The sequence below is a fragment of the Phascolarctos cinereus genome, unplaced genomic scaffold (genome assembly GCF_003287225.1).
Source record: "Phascolarctos cinereus isolate Bilbo 61053 unplaced genomic scaffold, phaCin_HiC Scaffold_5;HRSCAF=322, whole genome shotgun sequence".
NCBI lineage: Eukaryota > Metazoa > Chordata > Mammalia > Diprotodontia > Phascolarctidae > Phascolarctos > Phascolarctos cinereus.
In genome coordinates this window covers 232,177,074-232,203,242 of record NW_027555958.1, presented here as the reverse complement: position 1 = coordinate 232,203,242, position 26,169 = coordinate 232,177,074, and the positions used below count along the sequence as shown (strand labels likewise).

General features: G+C 36.1%; 1 protein-coding gene across 4 annotated transcripts in view; it reads right to left on the bottom strand.

Annotated features, from left to right (window-relative positions):
* MED20 (mediator complex subunit 20) overlaps positions 1-26,169 on the bottom strand; it is a 132,088-nt gene that overhangs the window by 59,337 nt on the left and 46,582 nt on the right. For 3 of the 4 annotated variants that reach the window (XM_078155369.1, XM_078155368.1, XM_078155367.1), the window contains exon 4: positions 11,722-11,779. In XM_078155369.1, the coding sequence (XP_078011495.1) occupies positions 11,768-11,779 (12 nt within the window). In that variant the 3' untranslated portion in view covers positions 11,722-11,767. Of the gene's footprint in view, positions 1-4,917; positions 4,961-11,721; positions 11,780-26,169 lie in introns of all 4 variants that reach the window. The other variant, XR_013487023.1, reaches the window with a different exon arrangement.

Genomic DNA, 26,169 nt, shown 5'->3' with positions numbered 1-26,169 from the left:
CAAATGTGACCTCAGACACTTGACACTAGCTGTGTGACCCTAGGCAGGTCACAACCCCAACTGCCTCACCAAAAAAAGCAAAAAAAAAAAAAAAGATAAAAAACACTGAAATGAAATTCCCCACATGCCAGTGTCCCAAAATAGAGGTTTCATTCTGTACCTGTGTCCATCAGCTCTCTAACAACAGGGGGGGTAGCATTCTTTATTATCAGTCCTCTAGTATCATGGTTGATCAGAGTTTTAAAGTTCTTCAAAGTTGTTTGCTTTTATAATGCTGTTGTTATAATATAAATCATTTTCCTGATTCTGATCACTTCATTCTGAGTCAATTCAGTCAAGTTTCACTGGTAAACTGAATGAATTTGAATGAATCAAAGTGAAGTAAGTAGAACCAAGAAAACGATATAGACAAAAACAGCAACAATGTAAATAGAAGGAACATTTAACAAACTGAACTTAAACACTGTGTAATTATAATGACCAAATTTGGCTTTGATGAAGGTAAGAGAATGCACCTCCTCTTTTTTTTCTGAGAAAGGAGATATATATAAATATATATATATATAATTTATGTGTGTATGTGTGTGTGAGAAACATTGTATATATGATTTTGATGACCTTCCCTTTTTTCTTTCTTTTTTATTCTTTATTAAAAGGAGTGGCTCTCTGATGGAGAAGGTAGGAGGAGAGACATGTTGGGGGAAGAAGGTAATGTAAAAACAGAAGATATCAATATAAGTTTTTTAAAAAGAAAAAAAACTGTGGAAATGAGTAATTCAAAGAAAACTGGGAAGACCTATGTGAGGTGATACAGAATAAAATGAGAAGAATCAGGAAAACAATTTACATAGTGAGCACAAGAATTTGAAGGAAAATAAAACTGAAAGGTTTCAGAACTTGGATCAAGGCAGTGGGCTAATACTGTCAAATATGGCCAATGTTTTGGTTTATTTGGCTTAACTATGTACTTTTTTTTTGTTATGGAAAAGAGTGACATGAGATAGCTACCACTTTGAAGTGACAGCAATGTAAGAGAAAGAGCTATCAATAAAATATTTGCTTTTTTTTTATATTTTTATTTTTGCTATGCAATTGGGGTAAAGTGACTTGCCCAGGGTCACACAGCTAGTAAGTGTCATGTGTGTCTGAGACTGGATTTGAACTTGGGTCCTCCTGACTCCAAGGCCAGAGCTCTATCTACTGTGCCACCTAGCTGCCCCAAAACATTTGCTTTTAAAAGAATGTGTATTGCCCATATCAGGACATGTCTGACTAGCTGCCAGTCGAGGAGCACTCTCTGAATACAGACATCTTGCAGAGGCCAATGATCTCGCCAGATGTCCAACAAACCAGGCCCAGAGTGGAATAGGAAGAGGGCAAGCAGGAATGAATACACCTGAGAAATTCCACCATACTCTCTTGACTCCAAACTAATAAATCCTGCCAATTCCTCCTTGGAAATATTTAATGATCTCTTGACCTTAATTAAGCATTCTCTAGTTTCACTGCCACCAACCTAATATCTAGGCTTTACTACCTCTCAAGCCTAGTTCATTAATAAGAAGTTTAGTTTATTATTTATTAGTTTATTATTAATAGGAAGTTTTAGTTTATTTCATAGACTCCATGCCAAGGGGGTTATGCACTGCATTTCAAAAGATAAAAAATAATTATTTATTGATCAGAAAGACCAACACATAGAGATCAGAGCTCTTTCTTTTAGTGAAAGGAAAGCCAAATCATTCATCTATTAGTAAAATTCTATTAAAATATATCTCCCTAAAATATAACTTTAGAACAAAGCTTTAGATATTAATTCTGAGTGTTTTGTGTTTGCTTATTTCCAATGTCTCCTGAATGGTATTCTAAAATCATCTTCACTTGAATAAAAATGAGTGATATGACAGAATTCTTGTTTATGAACAAGAATCTAAGATGACCATCATCACATTTGTTAACCTTCAAAGTCATTATCTTTCAAACTCAAACTAATGAGCTAGGTAATCTCTCTCTGCATTAAAGTCTATTAAACAAATTACAGGGTACTTGGAAGTAAGTCACAAGGCAGTGAAAATGCCACATATAGCTTCTTTCCTTAAAAAAAAGCTAATATGAATAAATTCAAAATCAACTTCCGTTAATTGTTTTTAAAAGCAAAGTTTCCACTTGACAAAACTGGCACTACTCTAAAAACAAAACAAAATTTAATAAACCACAAAAACATTAACAAAAATATCTAATTATAAATAAAATAAAGAGGGCTAGGTTACATGGTGAGTTTTACGAGTTAAGTAGAACAAGAGAAAGGGGGATTGCCTGTATAGTATAATATGAAGAGGGAAGAACACCAGCCTAAAAATAATTTTTCTACCCATCACATTACCTAAAATTTCACCATAAGATATGAGTCCTCGGATCTTTACATTTTCCAGAGTCCCATACAAAAATGAAACTATCCCTGGGAGGTGATAATATCAAATCCTTATTACTCAGCAAAGGTGGCCACTAGGATAGTTAAGGAATTCCAGGGCTCAAGAACAAGGAAAATGTCAAAGACAACTGATGAATATTTCACAATTATGCCCTGCTGAATTACCCTAAAGGGTGATCAAGTATCTGACTGAAAATCAGACAAGGATAACCAACACTTTGCCACTGTTCAAATAAAGAATATATGATATGCAACACCATATTGAAAAAATACATAAAATCATTAATGGGAAATGCAAATTAAAGCAATTTTGAGGTTTAAACCTCATATCTATCAAATCACTAAAGCAAGAACAGTGTTGGAGAGACTATGGGAAGGCATGCTAATCAACTACTGCAGCTGTGAATTGGTCCAACTCTTCTGAAAAACAACTTGGAATTACGAAAAAAGTCATTAAAGTTAGTGTCCTTCCTTCTTTGTTTTATTCAGTCCTGGATCTGACCACTGCCCTCCTAAACATCTTCCCTCAGCCCCACTGATTTTCTCTAGTCTCCTGTTTCTATAACCCTTGCCCTCCTTGACTATCTTATGCCGCTTCTGCTGTTGGCTTAGATTTCTCACCATTCATTTCTCCGCTTCTCCAAACTTTCCATTCATATGGCCATCATGCTAGTTAAGGTTCTCATCACCTCTCACCTGGACTATTGCAACATCTACCCAATTGGTCTCTCTTGCTTTGTCTCTCCTCATTCCAGTCCACCCTCCCTATAGCTCAAACTGATTTTCAAGTCATCTACTCAATAAACGTCAACGGTTCCCTATTGCCTAAAGGATAAAATATAAAGTCTTCTATTTAGCTTTTAAAGCACTTTACAACCTGGCCCCAAGCTATGTTTCCTATCTTGTTATATATTACTCCCCTACCCATACTCTGCATTACCCCCCTATCCATACTCTGCATTCCTCCAGGAGACTGGTGGTTTTATCATTCTTCACACATGACACTCCATTTCCTCCGTTTGTGTCTATGCACTGATTATCATCAATGACTGGATTGTACTCCAGACTCACCTCAATGGCTGATTGATTAATTTGGGAACTTTCCAGTAAGTCAGTGTTAGGAAGGATCAAAGTGGATTCTGCTCTGGGCTGAAGGCATCCTATTGCTGAAATTCATCAGAATCTCTATGAGTACTAAATGACAATCAGGGCTTATGTACTCCACAACTGGCCTTAATGTGAAATGTACTTTCTGGGGCAATTTTAGGTTCTTCAGGTCTAGCCATATCCCAAAACATTCATTCCAGTCATCTCAGGATACAGTGTTAGTTGAAGATGCTTCAGGGCTAGTAAGAATTGAGTTTGTGGTATGGCAATGTACTGCAATCCACAGTTTACTCAATGCTATTCCATAGTTTACTCACTCTATTAGAGAGAACATTGTGACATTTTGGCATGTACTGGGGGCTCCCTGTTGGACATTTGCTGGAGGGTACTGGATTGTTATGGCATACAAACTACTTTGCTTCCTACTGCATATCCAGCAGGCGTCACTTAATATAATCTCTTTGGACTAGAATATCTTTATTACTAGCTTAACCATTAACATTATAAATATTTGCAATGTTTGCCATATTCAAATTTCTTAATGCTTAGAAGTCAAAAAACAAACAAAAAAACCAAACTTACCAGTTCACAAAATGCATTTATCAGTCTACTTTTCTGCACAAAGGATACAAAAAAAGCAAAATAAACTAAACCTATGTTTGTTTCTGCTTCCTCAACATAAATCATCTCCTCACTATGGATGAATAGCTAGCTATTTGTCAGACTGAAGGAGGAATGAAAAGAAATGACTTTTTTTCTAATAATGAACTTTTTAAAGTTTCAGATCTATGAACCTCACATCAAACTACCTCAAAACATTAGTTATAATAGAACATTGTAAAACTGCTGCCTAAAACCCACAAAATTTTCATTTCTTAACAAAATGCATTCTGATCTGTGAACCTCATATTAAAACCAATCTCTAATTTTCACTTGTTCAAACTTTCTAACTTTGTGCTAAGAATTACTGATTTCTACCTTTCAAATTAACATTGGGAGGATTTCCCCAAATTAAATAACAAGGTTTGTTTAAAATGTGAAAGAAGTTGCTATTATCCCTATACAGTCATACTGAATTCAGTTCTGTTAAAAACACAGAGGAAAGCATGATATTTTATTAGTGCACCTGTTTTTGTTTTAAAGGTGGCTTATACTCTTTGTGGTTTACTACATTTCAACAGGAAATGAATTGCTCTTTGAAGAGCAGGGAAAGCAACGTTTCTCTCTGACTCTAAGATAGGCATTAAAACAAAATCCATGAATTATAACTGTTTCCAGTTATTGTACAAATGTCGATTGTAAATGTACATTTGAATTTTAGACCATAACTTAGCAGCGATGTTTTAATTATAACACTTGGTAGTCGCCTTTCTCCTTACCTTTCAGTTCTAAAAGAACCTTTGGCTGATTGTCATTCAAATGCTATTCAACAGAATAAGAAAACAATCTTCAATTAGTAATCAGTTTTAAATGCTTACATAGTTTTGTCTTTCCATTTGTGTGTTTCTATGTATAGCAGTGCAATGTTAATCTTCAAATATGTACCCTTTACTTCTTCTGAACATGAATCTCTATTCCATAGCTACTATAGACAATCTCTACAACAAATGTTTTATCATACATATTCTGTTAATTAAAAACAAATTACACAAAATTATCGTAATGCTTTTTCAATGTCCTTCCTGTACTTAAGCAGTCATATGTCCTCAAACTTTTCTTTCCACAAATGGAATAATAATTTAAAAAAAAACAGGTAACTTAAAAGAGTTATTTCTTACAGAACCTCTAGTCTTCCTTTCTGGTTTAAATTCAGATCCTTTTTAACAAAGCATTAGAAGACTTTTTTTAACTACACTTCAAAAAAAAATCACAGTTGACACAATAGATAAAACAAACACTGAATTAATAACCTAAGTAGAAAACACAAGATGATCCTGTGATCCAGGGTTGAAAAGGACAACACAGAAAATAGACTGTCATTGCCTTGTCTGCCATAATCACTGTAGGAAAATGACTGCTGTCCCTGCATAAGGAGTATTTGTAAACTACAGAAAAGGCTTCCTAGAAAATAGACAGCAATTCAGTTGCAAAGATTTCTTCATGTCCACTGTGTAAGTGAACAATTTGAGATCAAAAAAGTCCTGTCCTTAAAAGACCAGATGAAAGAATTGCAAAAGATCTCTTACTAAATAATGGAAAGATAGACAGCTATACTGGACATGTTACAAATAGTCCAACCTCTCAAATACAAATAGTGAATTTTACAGAGGAGGGAAAACAACACTGGAAAATAGTATTCATACATATCTATATACTCCAAACACAATATGACACATACAATAAGATTTGTAAGTACTTAAATCTATTTTCACACACATTCTAAAAAAAAGTAGACATGTAGCTTGAAGTCAAAAAGAACATCATGCTAATGTAAAAACATTTTATATCAAATATCTCTGAGAAAGCCCTGATATTCAAGATACATAAGCAACTCAACAGAAATATTTAAGACCAGCAGCCACTTCCCAAAAGATAAGTGGTCAAAGGATACGAAAAACAGTCTTGAAAAGAAGAATGACAAACTTAGAAACTATAACAAAGAATGCTCTAAATCACTAATAACATAAATGCAAATGAAAGGAAGCCTGAAATATCGCCTCAAATGTAGCAAATTATCAAAGATGACTAAAGAAAGGAAAAGTCAATATTGAAGGTTCTGTGGAAAAACAGGCACACCAATGCATTGCTGATGGAGCTACAGATAAACTATTCTGAAAATTAAAACAGAACTGTGCTAATAAGGTAACTAAAACATCAATTTCCTTTGACTTGGAGATGCCACTACTTGGCATATATACCCCAAAAAGGTAAATGTCCCATGAGCAACAAAATATTTGTAAGAGCACTTTTTGTAGTAGCAAGAACTGGAAACAAAGTAGATATCCACCAATTGGGAAAGGCTGAACAAGCTATGGTACACATGGATATAATGGAATGTTACTGTTCTGTAAGAAAGGGTGAATAATGAATACAGAAAAACACTAGAAGACTTGCATGGAGTGATGCAAAGTGAATAAGGACAACCAGGAAAATAATACATACTATAACAAGAACTATAACAATGTAAATGAATAGAATGACAAGAAAACAATCAAAACTAAATGCATTCAAATTATAATGACCAAGCTTGGCCCCCAAAAATTGATATACGAAGCCACCCTCTCCCTCTTCTTTGTAGAGGTAGGAGACTATTCGAGTCTCACACCCACATACATGTCCCATACCCAATATATATTATGTCAGACTTTTTTATGTGTTAAATTTTAATGAGCTATCTTTTTAAAAAATTCTTTATTATAGGAAATGGCTCTCTGGGAGGGAGTGAAAGAAGGCTACCTTGAGAAATGCAGGTGGTATAAAAACGTAAAACAAATAGATCACTCATCCAACAAGCATTTATTTATTAAGCACTTACTATTGTGCATGGCACTGGGCAAAGTGCTGGGATTACAAAGACTGGCAAAATAGTCTCTGTCTTCAAGGAGATAGAGAAATTTCATCCAAGATAACAAGAAAAAGTAGGGGTAACCTCTAAGGTTTGGTTTGATTCTTGATAAATACTCTAAGACAAAACTTGTAAAACAGCATAATTTGCACTTACCACCTACATGACTCTGAGCAAGTTACTTAACCTCTGAAGGACTTTAGTATTTAATCTCTTTAAGTTTTTTTTTTCTCTCCATCTTATTTAGATGTGTACATACTGTATCTTTCCAGTAGAATGCAAACTCCTTCAGAGGTTTCCTTTTTGTTTTTCTATTCCCCTTGTCTACCATAAGGCCTTTGCACAGTTTGGTGTTTCACAACTGCTGGTGAGCTGAATTGAATCTGTAAAATGAGGAGGCTGGACTAGGTATGCTCCTCTAAGGACACCCTTCTCTAAGTGCTAAATTCTATGACCCCTAAATGGAACTTTTCATTGGATTTTCTGTGGAATTGTTTGCTTTAGTTTCTGGTCTATTCTACATTTGCTCAGTTGACCAAGATTTACAGAATAGAATACTTTCTAGTATGGGAGTCAGGGGAAAAACACCACTAATTCCAAAGACTCCATTTCTTTTCTTCTGGATTAATCTCTGCTCTTCATCAGTCACCTATATCCACCTTACCTAGACTCAAGTCCTCTCCAAGAACTGAACCCAACCCTCTCTGACCAGCCACAACTCCATACAGCTGCCTTGGGTGTGCCTGCCTAGGAAGGAGAGGTGCCTCCTAGCCAACTTAAGCAGCCAATTCTTTCACACTAAAAACACCCTCTCCACTTCATACAGCTCCACAACAGTTGCCTTGCCTCTACTTGGGCACCTACTGCTTCCCTTCCTCCCAGCTACACATAGTTGCTTGATGCTTTTGGACAACTTCAGCCTAGACATTCATACCTACCTGAAATAATTTCTCAATAATTAACACCTCCACCCTGTCATAATACTCTCCTCATCCTAGTGATTTGGAATTCCTCAGATGCCACTGTTCAAACACCATTCTCTATGTCTGCCATTAACTGCTCCTATATTCCTTCAGGAGACTTCCAACTCTCTTCTACCAATATGCTCATAACCTTTCCTCCTTTGAGGTTCTTTCAATTAATATTATTACTCAATCAAGATTCCGGTAGCTGTTGTCTACTAACATCCAGGACACTTTCTTCTGCAAAGAGTTCAGTGCCTGGCTCACAGTCATTCTTTCTTCCCTAACCCCCATCCTCTTTCTTCAACATATATATCAATATTTCCTCAAACAATCTAACCTCCTAATTCCTCAATTTACTAATTTCCTATAGCCAGTACTCTTCTACCTCCCCTCAGCTCAACACAGAGATGGTCACATGATGAATCCTGTCATCAACTACAACTGCGTTTCCACCTCCTTGCCTGCAAACTTGAAATTCTTTTATCTGATCATTATCTCTTTAGTCATTCCTACCTCTTCTTGTGCCTTGCATTCCCTAATCCTTTGGCCATCAAGCCTGCACTAGCTAAGCTCCCCATCTTAACTCTTTGGTGAATCAGTTCATCTCTACATTATCTCATCTCTCCCCAGTTCCATGTCCCTGTATCCAATTACAGCAGATCTTCCTCTGCCAAGATTCAGCCTTGGTTTATTCACACATCCACCTCCTTTTCTCTTGCTCAAATACTATTGAATGAAGCTGGGGAAAGTCACAAAATTATGCTTACTGGGTCTGCTACAAAATTGTTACAAAATCCCAACTGGCCCTTCACTGTGGCAGGGCAACTCTTTTACACTTCCCTTACTGATTCACTATCCCACTCTCCACAGTGGCTTTTCCAAGCCTTTTCATTCCTTCTCCTTTCCCATAGCTTTCCCTTCCCCCACCCTCTCAGCTGAGAACTTTGCCTCATTATTTCACTGAAAAAATTGAAACCATTTGCTGAGAACTTCTCCCTTCCCCCTCATCTTACATCATTAAGATGCTTTCTGCTAATCCTTCACTTGTCTCACACAAAGACATGGCCCTTCTCTTTGCCAAAACAAACTCCTCTACCTGCATATGCGATCCTGTTCCACACTGTCTTCCCAGCATATTGCCCCTTCTCACTCTCTCATTGATCTTCAATGTCTCCTGGTTGCATCTCTACTGCCTATAAACACACTCATGTCTCCTTCATCCTCAAAAACTTTCTCTTGATCTGTCTGTCCATCCTTGCTACTATCCTATAGCTCTCCTCCCTATCATAGCTAAACTCTTTGAGAAGGTGATCTACAATAGGTGCCTTCACTTCCTTTTCCGTCTTATTAATTCTTTGAAGTCTGGCTTCCAAGTCTATCATTCAACTGAAACTACTCTCTCCATAGTTACCAATGATCTCTTAATTTCAGAATCTAATGGTCCTTTCTGGATCTTCTTTATTGATCTTTCTACAATCTCTGACTCTTCTCTCTAGCTTTCTGCGTCACTGCTCTTTCTTGGTTCTCTACCTACCTGTCTGACTGCTCCTTCTCATGTTCTTTTCCTGGATCTTCATCCAGATTACACCTGCTGAATGTGGGTATGCCCCAAGGCTGTCCTGGACCTTCTTGTCTTCTCTTTCTATACTATTTTACTTGCTGATCTCATCAACTCCCATGAATTCAATTATCTCTACACTGATGATTCTCAGATCTATTTATCTAGCCCTAATATCTCTCCTGTTTTGAATCCCCAATTCCCTATTGGAAATCTGGGATTGAATGTCCTGTAGACATCTTAAACTAAACATCTGCCCAAAAGTGAACTCATTAACTTTTCCTTACTACTTTTTAGAGAACCACCATCCTCTCTGTCTTCTAGGCTCGCAACCCAAATGTAATCCTCAACTCCTCCTCACTCTCTCTCATCCCTCATATCCAATCAGTTGCTAAATTCAGTTGGCTGATTCTACCTTCACTGCATTCTCTCTTCTGACACTGCCACTATTCTGGTGCAGGCCTTCATCACTTTACTCTCAGGACTCTTGCTATAACCTGCTGGTTGGTTCTCCTGGAGTCTTTCCTCACTCCAGTCCACCTCATTACTCAAACTGATTTTCCTAAAGTGCAGATCTGACCAAATCATACCCCTATTTATTAAACTCCAAGTGGCTCCCTATCACCTACAGGATTGGATATAAAGTTCTCCACTTGGCTTTTAAAGCTCCGCATAACTTGACCCCTTCTTACCTTTCCAGTCTTCTTACACCTTACTCCCTTCCACATACTCTGTGATTCAGGGAGACTGGCCTCCTTGACAATTCTAAGATACCCTATCTCCTGATTCCTGGAATTTTCAATGGTTGTGCCCTTTGCCTGGAACTTTCTCCTTCCTCATCTCCACCTCCCAGACTGCCTGGCTTTCTGTAAATATCAGCTAACATCCAACCTTCTTCAAGAAGCCTTTCCTAAAGGATTTTTAAATCTTAGTGCCTTTCCTGAGAAATAATTTCCAATTTATCCTGTATATATCTTGTTTGCACATAGTTGGTGGCATACTGTTTCCCCCATTAAGACTGTAAGCTTCTTGAAAGCATGGGACTGATTTTTGCCTTTGTTTGTACGCCCAGTACTTAACAAGCTGCGTGACAAACAGCAGATGTTTAATAAATGCTTGCTGAATTGACTTAAATCTCCTTCTTGGCTATATATGTTCCCTTAGTGGACTAATTTAATTTCTATCACTTAAAAATTGGTGCAGGCAAGTATAAAAAGGTGAGGATATATAAAAGTATAAGAAAGTGAGAAGTATAAGAAGACTAAGGAAAGGAGAATGGTATCCAATACCTAATCCTTTTTCTATATCAACCCAGACCATCTCTTTGACACACACATATTCTTTTTTTTTTTTCACTTCTCAACCATTTATTTTGGTGTAGGGTTGGCATAGTTAAGATAAACTAAGAAAGTATTCCATACAACTCCATATAAAACATTTTCCCCCAGTCACTCCACAAAGCTAACACAACTGAAATTTCTCACTCCAATATTACAAAAATCTCTTAAGTGCTAAATCAAAAGATGGTTAGTCTTCTTTTTTTTTTTTAACCTTTCTGAAATTTTTGGCACTGTTAACCATCCCCTCCTCCCAGAGGTTCTGACCTTCCTTGGCTTTCATGTCAATATTTTCCTGCCTGGCTGGGTTCCTCATCCAGCATCCTGGATCAGCATCCATATCCAGCCTTCTTAGTGAGGGTGTCCCATAAGGCTCCCTCTCAGGTTCTCTTCTCTTTCTGTCTTTTTCTTTTTAACACATATTTTTTAAACTTTGGGTTACAAATTTTCTCCCTTCCTTCCTCCCCACCCACCCTCATTGAAAAGGCAAGCATCTTGATACAGGTTATAGATGTGTAGTCATGCAAAACACTTCCATAGTAGTCATGTTGTGAAAAATTAAGTATATTTCCCTTCATCCTATCCTAACACCCATTTATTCTATTCTCTCTTTTGACCCTGTCCCTCCTCAGAAGGGTTTGCTTTTGATTATCCCCTCCCCTCTATCAACCCCCTGCTCTCTTGTCCCCCTCCCCCCCTTATTTTCCTGTAGGGTAAGATAGATTTCCATACCCCATTGTACACACACATATTCTTAAATGGGGACAGTTTTTCTGACTTCTAAAAAAAATTAATACACATAGGAGCAAATTTCTTACCCATCTTCATTTTCTTCCATATTATTACAGATTCATTAGATTTCTTTTAATCCACAACCTAGAAAGAAATACAACTTGTAACTATGAGCTGATACATTTCAACAAAGATGAAAAGCAATTTTATATACTTTTATTTTCCATTTAAAAAAAATTATTTCAGTTTCACAATACAAAACTGAGTTAACCCCTCCACCCATCATCAAAAATGAAGTACTACTCTGAGATAAAACAATGGATTTCACACAAATCAAGTGCTTATATGAAATTTAAGTCAACAACCATCTTTGGAATTCCTCTCTGAAGATGAGAGTAACCATTAAGTAAAGGATTAAAAATTTATTTCCTGGATTATCAGATCATAGATTTAGATAGCTGATGGGACCTTCAAGATTATATAATACAACCTCATCATTCTACAAATGAGGAAAAACTGAGCTCTGAAAGTTTAGGTATTTGCTCAATTCAAAGACATAGCCATTGTGGCAGAGTTGACCCCAGGTCCTCTTTTATTGAATCCAGTGTTCACATTTCCATGGATAAAAGGCACCTCTACATTTGTTATACAAGATCTCAAAAGTAGTTTACTAATCTTTTGCTATTTCATTTCTTGAACTATAGGGCTGTCAGGGGAAAAAAAACTTCATAAAAACATTATCACTTCTTACTGGTTAAAACTGCTTTGGCAAAATTAAACATGTTCAAGTAAAAGGCAACATAATTCCCATCTTTTGGACTCTTTTGACCAATACAGTCCAGCAATGTACTATGACCATGAGGGACTAGAAATGGTCCATTCTAGGCAAAAAGCATGTTAGATTCAGATTCACATATAGATTACTCAAAAATATCCTAACATGTACAGGGTTAAATTGGCAGCAGCATCATTTCAAGCTTTTGACAACCTTACCCAAGTCAAGATTCAGCAAAACCTGGGTCTGAAAGAGAACAGCTAAAAAAGTACTGCTTAATTTAGACAACTAAATTACCACAAATTCAAAATGGAAGTACCAAGTTCATACAGTAAACACTCCTTCAATAGTAAATGGACTCTGATAGAAAATGAAAGAATGGCTCAGTACCAAAGACACTGGTTTCTAGCTAGCCACCAACTTGCCCTATGACCCTGGGCAACACACTTTATTTCTCTGGATTTCAGTTTCCTTATCTATGAAAAGATTAGATTAGATTATATCTAAGGTCCCTGAAAATTGACATTATACAGTTCAAAATATTTTCTTAAAATTCTGAATTCCGAATTTCAGTAGTGTTTTTCCTTCTACCCCAAGGACATCACTTTCAAATTCTGGTTAACAGGCAATTAAGAGTAGGTTTTATTCGGCTAAAGTCCGTGTTGTCAAACAAGTGTTAGGTTTTAATACTATACAGAGCTTAAGTGGTAAAACCTCTGATCAAATAACTTAATTATGCTTGAGAACCAATCATACCAATAAATTAGATAGAAGTCTTTGAAGTTATCAACACGTCAGGTTAAAATGTATTTTTATCCTGATTTATAATATCTCTATTGAAAAATGAACTTATAACATTAAAAATGTTCTTAATCCAGTTTCCATTTACCATGGCATTTAAACCATGACAATAGACACTAACAATTTGGAGGTAGTAGAGTAAAGGGGCAATTTATGAAGATGAAGAAATGAATGGGGCAGAGAGACACCAAGTACCATCTTGACCTAAGCATGATTTCTCCAGGCAAACAAATGAGAAACCCATACAGGAGGTGCTGTTTCATAAATACAGAACTTGCCAAATGTCATTCCATCACTTTTCATTGGTAATAAATTCACTAGCAGCCAGCCACAGAATATTATATGTTTACTCCCAAGTGAAACTTTCTTGCTGATTACCTCAACTATCAAGCTTGTCATCTGTTCACTGCATGTAGTAATTTTTCAAGGTATGAACAGGTAAAAAACTCACTCAGGAAATATTTATACAACTTATACTCATTATGACCAAACAATGAAAGTTGCAATCACAGTGTTTAGGGCTAAAGGGACAGGCTGAAATTTCCCTTCTTCAGGAATTCCTCCAATACTAACCTAATCAGTCTAAGAAAATTGAGTCTGGCTTAACCGATAGGATGGATCTACATTTCATGCAAAGCAGGTTGGATCAAACTCTTCAAGATGATGTTGAAAATGAAAATTTGTAAATTCATTGTCGGCATGTAAGGAAATTAAATGAATGGTATGTGTTTTCAGAAGACTGTGGGAAGATGCTTGGAGGGGTATATGCCAATCAGGAGAACAATTTCATAAGTAAGAGAGGCCATAAAATGAGTGGAAAGGACACTAGATTTTTGGGTTAGAAGACTTGGATCTGAGTTCTGGCTCTTTACAGTTACTAGATTCATAACTTAATCTCTCTCAGTCTTAGTTTCCTTATTGGTAAAGGAGATAATATGAGTTTAACATAATAGTTCACCATTATATAATACTTTACAATTTATATTGCACTCTACTTAACTGAGCTATTGTTATTATAATGAGTTTCAAGATAAACTACAATTCTCCAGCATACAACTGTTCTTACATCATACTTTTCACAATGGCAATCTTAATTTTGTTATCTAAGTGCAGGTTAGATTAGATGACTTCCCTTCTAGCACTAAGGTCCTGTGATTTTGATATTATGCCTCCTTAGGCAGAATATCTGTCCTGCCTGAAGCATAGTAGTGTATTTTCAAATAAGGGTAACTTTAGAATAGGCCTGCACAACCTACGGCCCATGGATTACTTGCAGCCCACCAAAGGATTTTGGGATGTTTTCCTCTATGGTTTTGGCAGGCCTGCTTTAGAGTAAAGATTTCTGGGGCAGCTAGGTGGCACAATGGATACAGCACCGGCCCTGGAGTCAGGAGGACTTGAGTTCAAATCCAGCCTCAGAAACTTACCAGCTGTGTGATCCTGGCCAAGTCACTTAACCTCTCTTTGCCTTAATCTGAAGGAAATGGCAAATTACTCCAGTGTCTTTGCCAAGAAAACCCCGTGGACAGTATGCTATGGTTCACAGGGTCATGAACAGTCAGATATGACTAAATAACTGAACAACAACAAAGGTGTATTAATTTTAAAAAATTAGAACTGTCCATAGAAGCTGTACATGCCCCTCTTGTTCTACTGTGGACAGGAAATTCCTATCCTCCATGCCACTGGATTTACTACTTCTGAACAAGAGGCTTGAAGCTTATAAGAGCTAGATGCTTTGGTTGGGCAAGAAATAGATAAGGATTATATTTGTTTTTAAGTCATGCTATAATGGGTGAAAAAAATTAAGTGGGAAGCAATATCTAACCAATTCAAACAATCAGTACAGTAGAAGGCCTAGAACCTCATAAAGCCAAGGGAAAAAAAACCTCAAAAACAAACCCTAAAGCTAACCATTCCTAAATAGAATATCCCTCCTCAAATAAAAATTCAGCTCTTGGCTATCCATTCAGGGGCCACATTGTTACATAGCTGAGAGAGAATTAGATTAGAAGTTGGACTCTAATTCTGGCAAAGAGCTAAATGACCTTGGACTAGCTACTTGACCCCTCAAGTTCTAAATCTGTTTTCTACAAAATAAAGGCCTTTGGTCTAGATACACAATCTCATACATAGATGCCTTTAACACATGTTTATTGACTGAATAAATTTATAAGGTTTATTCCAGCTCTTAATATCCCATGATTTTACACAGTACTGAGTAACTAACAAAAGCAGAAGGAATTTTAACAATAGGAAATTTTCCTGAAACCAGGAAAAAGATAAAGGTAAATGTGACAATGAAAATAATGGCAAGATATAATTGATTATCAAGGTTCCAAATAGCAGAGAAAGGCAATTTATAATACAGTGTGACAACATGAGGAAGTTTGTAGCTCCATACTACTTTATTCACCATTTCCTCTCCCTTTTATCCATTCCTCTTTTTCTACTTTTTCTTATTTGCCTGTGCCAATGGCAATGCTTGTATCAAGGGTGGAAAAAATTAAAGAACCCTTTTAAATTCAGAATAATTTTAAAATACCATCATAATCAAAAGCAGGTCAAAGTAGCCATCTACAGTTGAATTCAGAAGGCCTTCATAATCTGAGGATAATTAGCACTGGAAAAAATTTTTTCAGTTCCAAATTCCCCCTCCGCCACCCAATGATAAGGCAAGAAAATCAAAAACTATTACAAATATGTATAGTCATGCAAAACAAATTTCCACATTAACCATGTTTCCCTCTTTCCCTATCCCCCTCCCCAAAAAAAAGCAAGAAAAAGAGGGAGAAAATATACATTAACTTGCTTTTAGAGTCCATCAACTCTCTCTGTATGTACATGACTAGCATTTTTCACCATGAATCCTTCGGAACTGTAGTCTTGTGTTGATCAGAGTTACTAAGTATTTCAAAATTGATTATCTTTACAATACTGCTGTTACTGTACAGATTGTTCTCCTGGTTATACTCACTTCACCTTACATTAGTTCAGAGGCAGTCCTCTGGTTTTTCTGAAACCAACCCCTTCACCATTTCTTATAGTGCAACAGTATGTCATCACATTCATATGCATAATTTGTGTTGGCCATTCCCCAATCGACGGGCAGTCTCTAATTCTTTGCCACCACAAAAAGAGCTGCTATAGATATTTTTGTACATATATGGGTTTGTTTCCTCTTTCTTTGATCTCCTTGGGGTATATATAGGAGGCTTTCTTTAATTTTTTCAAGGACCTCTTTTAATTCTTTGTTATTTAAATCATTCTCTTTTGAAAATAATGTTAATATAGGGGATATTATATTAGTGTTAGGGGAAGGATGGTAATGGGTTTTACAAACAGTCAATACTTCCTATTAATAGTCAATATAAACAGTGAATATTTCCTATTATGAAATATTTGCTTTCTAACTAATAGAGACATAGTATGCCACAGTGGCTAGAAAGCCTGCCCTAATGAAAGTCAATAAGACATGTATTCAAACTTCACATTTTTCCTAACAGCTTCAGAAGGAAACACATTGTAGTTTTATGACCACTGAGCAAGTCACAAATTTCTATCTCAGGCAACTTTGTAATACTATCTAAGTTGCTGAAAAGTTGAAGATCTCCATCAGTAGATGTTTCTTCACTTGGAGTATCCTATACCAATAAACTATAATTGAACAAAACCATATATAAAACTATAGTTTAACTATAGTTAGACAAAATGCAAATAATGGTGGACTTTTAGAGAATGGAGAAAAATAGCACTAGTAAATAGAATCAAACGAGTCTTGCATTCACAAGAATTCAGTAAATCCATTTTCTTACTCTTCCCAATCTACCACTTGCATTAACTTTATTTTTCCTGGAAATCTATGGCCACAGCAAAACAGGAATTTACCAAATTTTCATCATTTATCAGATATCAAGTTAAAAGATTTAGTGAACTCTATCTTCAAAAATTAATCAAGTATGGCTATACATTGTGCCCCAAGGAAAGCTGTGCTAATATAGTCAGTCTTAGTCAACTAGCATTTAATTAAGTGCCTACTTAGTCATTTTTCAGTTGTGTCTGACTCTTCACAACCCCATTTGGGGTTTTCTTGACAAAGATACTGGAGTGGTTTGCTATTTCCTTCTCCAGCTCATTTTACAAATGAGGAAACTGACGTAAACATCGATTAAGCAACTTGCCCAGGGTCACACAACTACTTTTGAACTCAGATTTGAACTCAAGAAGATGAGCTTTCCTGACTCCAGGCACTCTATCTGCTGTGCCATCTAGCTGCCCATGCAAGATAAGGCTTGGCCACAATACTAGATTTTTAACAATATGAATACATTCTCCCCTTCCTCTGGACATTTTTAGATTACTAGAGTAATAGTAGTTCTTTTCACACTTACTTGCACATTTGTACAAGGTCCTCATTCCAAACATAAGAAGGAATGGGAAAAGGCATTAGGTAAAAAGGCACTGTAGAAACAACAATGTCAAATGGTTTCGCAAATGCATAAAAGTTGCTAAAACTTGGCTCACTTTTTCTGTAACCACATTAACCAGTTTGCTTTGGCATTAACATGAGCTTTGTCTTTTATCTGAACGGGTTTAGAAAGTAATATAGGTATAAATTCTGGAGTACCATACAAAAACCAAAAAAGAAATTAATTTTTTTGCAACTCTTTCAAAATACAAGAGTTGCTTGGGTGGCACTTACATTGGATTTACAGTGCACAATAATAAAAGTGATATTCTGTCCAGCTGATAAGCTAATTGGATTCTTCCTATAACCTACAAGTGAAAAGCATGCTCAAACATGGGAATATAAAATTTAGTCTACAAACTTTTTAGTGTTTTTTTTCTCCTTATATTCCCCACCCCACCTCCCTAAAAAAATTTTCCCAAATTTTGAACCCTTCACAAATATGCTCCTCTTACATCTGAACTTTGGTTATCTAACCAAATCTAACTAAATCACATTCTTCCTTTAGCAACTCACTTCTGCATTATTGAAGAGTTTCATTCTTAATACCCTTTTCCCAGTTCCCTTCTGGCATTTCACTTTTCCTGCCTCCCTCTCACCCCTATTTTTTGTAGCAGAACACACAGATTTCACATCAATACTCTTAGCTTCATTCAGCTAGTATATATTAAAGGCCTACTGTATTCAGGGCACCGTGTTAAGAAAATATTTAGGTAAGACACACAAGACCCTGCCCTCGTGATGCTTGATTATTAGTCAAGAGGGTAAGATACAAACACAGATAACTACAATATCATATGATAAGCATACTGGAGAGTAAGTTTCCTCAAACAAAATCTGGCTGGTATCAATAAAATGACATTCAGATTTACTTAAGGCAACTGGAGCATCAGTCTGAAGAGTCTGTGTTCCCTAATCTAATCCCTACAGACTCAAGCAACTGAGGACACAAACTGTTTCCCTAAAACACCCTGACAGAGATGGAAGTGTTAAAAGAGCTCTTATTCATGGATGACCAGAATTTGGTGTGAAGAATTTGAGAGTTTCTTATCACTCTTCTAGAAAAATATCTGATGATTAACATTTTAATGCAAGAGAGGAAAATGAACATTAAATACTCCTCACTTAGAAACTGGTATCTTGTCAGAAGTTCTGAGGCTTTGAGTGCCTTGGGATAAAGAGCTTGACAGGTAACAGAAACAAAGAAACCAACCATGTCTCCAGCACATGCCTGCCAGATCCCCGTGGCAAAGCACAACGGGCACTTAACCATCCATTAAAAGCCAACCTCCTGGGAATTTACTTTACTTGCATAACATCCTGGTCATAAATGACAGTTTAATACTGCCTTGAGGATACAAGAGCTGGCGTAGAAAGGAGTGAAGGAATTCCTTATGACTGAGAAATAAAGGTCTAGTTAAGCAGTGACTAAATAACTCTCAAATCCTTTGCAATCATTCAGGGTGAATAAGTGCAAACAAATGTTTATACCAAACCCACTTTAGTTTATATAGGAGCAATGTCAATTGCATAAACTGACATCCTGAGTTCCTACTCCACTACACTGCTAAAATACATCTGGTTTTTAAGCTCACCATATACAATAAATATTAATTAATATAGTTGAGTTGTCCAGAAAGCATTCAAATAATTTTTAAAAATTTAACTTGTATCATTAACAATTCAGAAATCCAGAGCTAAGAAGCATTGTTAAAATTAGTCTTTAAAATTTTTTTTGTTGCAGAAAAAGAACAGTGATTCTAAACAGAAAATGAATTCAAAATGGACAAAAAAATCCACTTTAATAAATCCAATATCAATGATTAGGTGAGAATGACAAGGGGCTATATAAAGTCTTTTCTCCTTGTAACTTTCAGTAGATAACTGGTCTGAACCACAGTTAACCAGTTCCTTTCTACTAAATTGTGAATCTATAAACTGTTAGTATCACTTGAACGGTTTCTACTTTCTAAAACCTACTCAACTAACTATAGCTGTTTCTACCCCGTTATATACAAGGAGTGGGGGAGGGAGAAAGAGAAGAAAACTATAAACCATTAAAATACTGACAACAAATAGCTTTAAATAAGCCATATTACAAAAATAACTGCTAACTCATCAATTCAAAAATAAAAGCCCAGGTAAAAATTCGTAAGTGTTATAAAAGGGCAGAGGACCATGTCTCCTTATCACTTATCTTCTTTTAAAAAACAAAGGAAATCTAAAAAAATTAACACATTCTAACATTCTTTGAGGTATAGGTACAATTAATTCTGTTCATTCAATAATTTTTTAAAAGTTAAAAAACTCAAAGAGGTGGTTGAAATGGATAATGTAAATAGATTCAAAAGGGTTTAAAATTGATAGATGAAAAAATTTATAATACTCCCACTAAAATCCTTCTCTAATGGCTCTTCATGGAGTAGAGAAAATAGTGGAATCAATGACAAACAATTCTGAAAAGAAGAAATACAAACTATTGACTATTAAAGTTAACCATATTAACTATAGCAATTCACCAATAATAAGTGAAGTTCAAATCAAAATTATCCTGAAGTTTCATCTAATACCCAACAAATTGCCAAAGGTATGTCATCTTTTCAGGGAGGAAGTCACTATTGAAGAAGCTGTGGAAAGAAAGTATACTAATGCACTGTTGGTGGATCTATGAATTGGTTTGACCACTCTCAAAAGCAATTTGGAATTATGTGAAAAGAATAACTACAATGTTCATACTCTTTGGTCCAAAGATTCTAAGGCTAAGCCTATACTTTTAAAGAGGTCAATGATAAAAAGGGTGTCATATAAAAAAAATATTTATAATAATACTTTATGGAGAAGCAAAGAACTAGAAATAAAGTAGAGTTCATCAATTGGGGAACAGTTAAACAATGTAATATTATAGTGAATACAGAGAAGCACGGGAAGGAAGACTGCTATGATCTGATGCAGAGTGAAGTAGAATCAGGAAAACAATTTATATAATAACTATGGTAATAAAAAAAATCAACAAAACAACTGAAACTAAATGGTATAAGATTATGATTACCAAGTTTGGCTTCAAACAAAAGATAGGAGAAAATAATTCCTCTCATACCCCTGTGCCTCATACCCTGCTTCATTGTAAAGGTGAAGGACCATGGATATGGAACACTACATAGAACATCAGACATTTCCAACATGTTGGTTTCAATATGTTAGTTTTGCTGAACTTTTTTTCTCTTCCTCTTTTTCACTCTTTATTATAAGGGATAGCTCTCTGGGAAGGGGTTAGGAAGAGATGCATTGGGAAACTAGGTATAAAAGTATCAATAAAAATTATTTTTAAAAAATGAGTTGGGTGAAAGCAATACCACAGAAATGCAAGTTTCAACTCCACTGGAACAGTTTCTACTACCATACACCTTTGCATCACTTTCTTATATTGTTCCCACCCATGCTCTCCAGGTTGCAGCCAAAATGTACTATTTACTTCATCTTGTTAAAATATCTGTGCACTCTTTCTTTGCTATTCTCTTATGCCTGGAATGTTTTCCCTCACTCTCTCCCTCTGTTCAATTCCTATACATTTTTTACAGCCCAACTCAAAAGCCAGGTCTCATGTGGAGCCTTGGTTTCACTTTATCATGTACTAATCCTGTTAATAATGACCTTTCCTCTCTTGGACCTCAACTGGCATTTCATTTTGCAACACGTAATAATGTGTATTTTACTTATCTGTGTTGATCTTAATCCCTACCTCCACTAGACTGCAAACTCTTAAAAGGCCAAGGAAATAATTTTAGCTTTGCATTTGCCTAGCACAGTGGTATGTGTACAGTGCTTAAATACCTGTTCAACTAAAGCAAGAGTTCTTAATCTTTTTTTCCCCCTATCCTGGCCCTCTTTCAAAGTCAAACGAAGTCTCTGGACTCTTCAAAGTAATGTTTTGAAGTGTATAAAATAAAATATGTAGTATTACAAAAGAAACCAATTACAGTGAAATACGGCTATCAAAATGTAGCTATATTCTCTAAAAAAGTTACAGACTCCAGGCAAGAACTTCAGAATTAACGGATAGAGACTTTATGATGAATTAACTGTGTTCCTGTCATCTGAAGGCCGGCCTACCTAAGGACAGAGAGGCTTATCACCAGAAATTTTAGCAGCCAGGTGATGAATATTGTGTTTTTTTGCTTTTTTTATTTTATTTTTTAAGGTCACAGCAGCTGAAATATGTCTACTAAGACCTGAGGGTCACATCAGTGAAATAATGGGTTTTCTAAAGGAAGTGAAAATTCACAGCAGACTATTAAGAGAAGTTAGGGTTGCTTGGGGTATAACTTGAACCTGTTGAAAGCAACTACTACAATCTTTCATTAAGTGTTTCATAGGAACACTGCTATTCCAGACAATACAGACCTAGATGACTTTTCTTATATGTTGTGATTCTTTTTTTAAAGATATCGCTAAACAAGTGAAGCTCTTAAAATTACAAAATTATAAATTTAAAATAATATTCTAATTATATCTTCATATATTTTACATTCATGTTTTCAAGACTGAACTATTTTTGCCTATTTTGAAATCTAGAACATATGAAAAATAAAATTTTAAAGTGAAGTGAATATTGTTTAATCTTAAAACAGAATAAACCCCAAACTTTTTACCAAACCAAATGTTTTAGGTTACTTTAATTTGTATACAGCTATTTACAGTATAAAACTAACAACATTTACAGTGGACCCAACTAAATAGTTAAAAGCATTACAACACTGAATCTAAACACTGAATCTATTTTAACAAGGGTTTCATTCATCTATCCACCCATGCAAGAAATATTTACTGAGTACTTCCTTAAACTAAGAGTAACAGGCTGTTAAGAACTGGAAGGGACCTTAGAAATCATCTAGTTCAATCCAATCATCATAACTGAGGAAATTAATACCCAAGCAAGTTAAGTGACTTGCCCATAATCAGAGTGATAGTCTGTGGCAAAGCCAAAACTTAAACCTGGGTCTAATGACCTTTCCACTACAATCTACTGCTCTCATCTGAAACCCATGTGCCCCAGCACCTGTAGCAAGTTTCCTTTGGATGAATTTTTTTTTGCTTTTGGATGAATTTTTAAGGCTCCCACTTAGAACTCTTGGAAAATTCCTGAACTGGACAGCTAAGAAGTCTATAACCAACTCCACCCTTGAAAACAAGTTATCCACTACTCATCAGAAGCACCTTTTATAGCACAGCAGACAAACATAGAGAAAAAAAATACACACACAGTTTACTGTAGCCCCACCTGTACTCCCTCCAATCCACAGACTTCCCAAATGAGTACTTCTGCAGGGCACCTTTTCCAATCCCCTCAGCTTCTAATGCTAAGATTACCTCCCATCTACCATGTCCATATCTTTTATATACATGTTTCCCCCATTAGAATGTGAGTTTCATGAAGGCAAGTGTTTTTACTTTCTTTGTGCCCTGAGTGCTTAGTACAGTGCTTGGCACATAGAAGGGCTTTATAAATATTTGTTGACTGACAGGAACATGAGTGGGTGAGGGAAAAGGAAGAAGGAAGGAATAGAGAGAGAGAGAGTTTGCCACATACACCATTACATATCACTCAAGAAAGATTAAGGTCACTTTCTCTACCAGGAGATATACATAAACCTACCCACTGACCACTTTTAGATAGAATCAGGATTTCAGCTTCAGCCTCTCTCATCCAGCTTTAGGGACTGGGGATGAGAAAAGAGGCAGTACTTAAATGGCTGAGGGGTAGTTATATCAAAAGAGTGAAAAAAGGAGAGTCCCAGGAAGATTTCCTCAGATATGGTTGAAATAAAGAATACAAATCATTCTGTGGTTAGAATTTTGGTTACCTTTTATACTTAATTACTGTGTGAATATTGTGCAAGTCACCTAATCTGTATGAGCCATGGCTTTTTCATCCATAAAATGGGGTGAATATCTTTGTTAAGTGCCTCCCAGGAATGTTGTGAAGAAACTGCCTTATAAACCTTAAAGCACTATAAAATTGAGATTTTACAGGTATTAGAATAAGGCTCTGTGATTCATAAAGTAGGCTAAGCTTCACTCCTCTCCAAGCTGTGCCCCTGACCGTACAGACTCCATTACCTAGACTCAGTTATATTCTTGATCCTGGAACCTTCCTTAGTGCCTGTGGCCTTCTCACCCTGGAACAACTCTCTGTCATGCTAGCCTCCATTATGGGGACAGGCTCAGGCCTGCCAGGATTTGTTTTGAGGCCAGGTTCTGTCTTTTTGCTTGTAATTTTATGTCTAGCATTCAGCATAGTGCTGGGCACATGATAAGCACTTAATAAATGCCTGCTGCCCATAAACTTTTTTATTTTCCATTGTAATATTTTTGTTTCACTTTCTAATAGATTCCTGATAAATTCTTAAAACACACATACATACACCCATGTTTCAGCATTCACCTAGGCTGCATTGATTGCTTTCTCTTCCTTCAACACCCAGTGTAGGTTCCACATACACTATGAAAATCCTTGCTTTCCCTCAGAGGAAAATTTTTTCACCCTTCTCAAATTCTCTTGGAGTTCTTTCTCTTGATCATTCCCTTGTTTAATCACATTTTTATCTTGTCCTTTTTATCTATGTCATATTCCCATCTTTCCCCCAAGGAAAATGAAAACTCTTAAATTTCATTTTTGTATCCCTGGGACCCAGCACAGTGCTTTGCATAAGGGATTAACTTAAAAGATCTTTACTAAATTGAACTTGTTGAAAAGAGATTTGCCTCACCTATAGCTTGGGATCTCAGCGTGTCCCTAAAGACAAGCCGTTTTAGTGGCAGCCAATGTGCCAGATTTCTGGACGGAACTTGAAGAATTATATAGTGGTAGAACCTGTGAAAAGGAAGAGAAAGGGGACAGCTGATGGTTGATTCCTTATTGCCTGGAGCTTTCCTCAATAGAACTGGATCCTATGGAAGGTCATAAAAAACATGGCCTGCATCAATTCAAATGGAAGCAATAAGATTAGAGTTCACATAACCAATGATTTTTAGAATAGTGTCTTGTGTTTAGTATGTACATAGCAAATGTTTATTGAATGAATTAAAAGTGTGTAAAGTTTTTATCTGAAAGAATTCAAAGCAATGTAATTCAATTTAATAAACAGCTATAGTAAGCATTGACCATGTATAAGGAACTATGCCTTCTCCACTCTCAAACAGTTTAGATTCTACTACATAATATAACATAAATATAGCTAAATATATACAAAGTGTATGTGAAACAATACCAAGTCATTTCGAGAGGAAGAGAGCCCTTACAGCTTGGAGGACCAAAAAATAATTCATGTAGAAGGTGGTACCTGAGCTTATATTGAAAAAAAATCTAAGGATTTTATAAGGCAGAGCTAAGAAAGCTGTGTATTCCAGGCTTGGAAACTACCTATGAAATTGCAAAAGATGGGATCTCATGCACCCAGAAGAGCTAGCAGGTCAGTGAGATTGGAAAAGAGAATGTATGAAGAGAAGTAATATGAAATAAAATTGGAAAGGCAGGTAGAAGAAGGAAGGAAACATGCATTTATTAAGTACCTACTATGTGCTAGGCACTGTGCTAAGTACTTTATAAAAATTACCTCATTTGATCCACACAAGAACCCTGGGAGGTGGGTTCCATCATCATCCCCACTTTACACTTACTAGTAAGCGTCTGAGGCCAGATTTGAACTCAGGTTTTCCTGACTCCAGGCCCACCTCATTTATAGGACTCTAAATTCTAGCCTAAGGATTTTTATGTGACAATAGAAACTATAGGGAGCTACTGAAGATTTCTGCATAAAGGAATAACATGGTTACAAATTTGTATCCTACAAATGTCAATTTGGCAAAAGAAAGAAATGTCAATTTGGGAGCTCTATGAGGATGGTCTTGAATGGAAGAAAGGTTCCTGGAAGCAGAAAAATAATAAAAATATCATACTACTCAGAGCTAGAAGAGATTTTATAAGTTATCTAGTCCAACTCCCTCATTTTACAGATTAGAAAATTGAGGCCCAGGGAAGTTTACTTAAGATCATACACGTAATAAATGGTAAGGATGGGATTTGAACCCAGATCTTTTGACTCCAAATCCAGCACTTTGTCCACTTTACCATGTTGATTCCACGAATTAGAAGGCTATTGTATTAGTTTGGGCAAGAACCTAAACACATAAACCTAAATACACATTAATTCATTCAACATGCATTTAATTGATATTGCAGAATTAAACTAAACAAAAGACTTGGCAAGTGACTGAATATGGGAGTTAGGAAAAGGGAATAGTCAAGGATGACTCCAAGGTTTTAAACCTGTATGACAGCAACAATGACTGTATTACCCTCAAAGGAAACAGGGATGTTTGGAAGAAGGATGGGTTTGGAGATAATTACAAGTTCCATTTTTGGACATGACAAGTGTGAGACGTCTACCAGACACCTAGGTAGAGCTGTTGGTATTATGGGTCTGGTGGTCA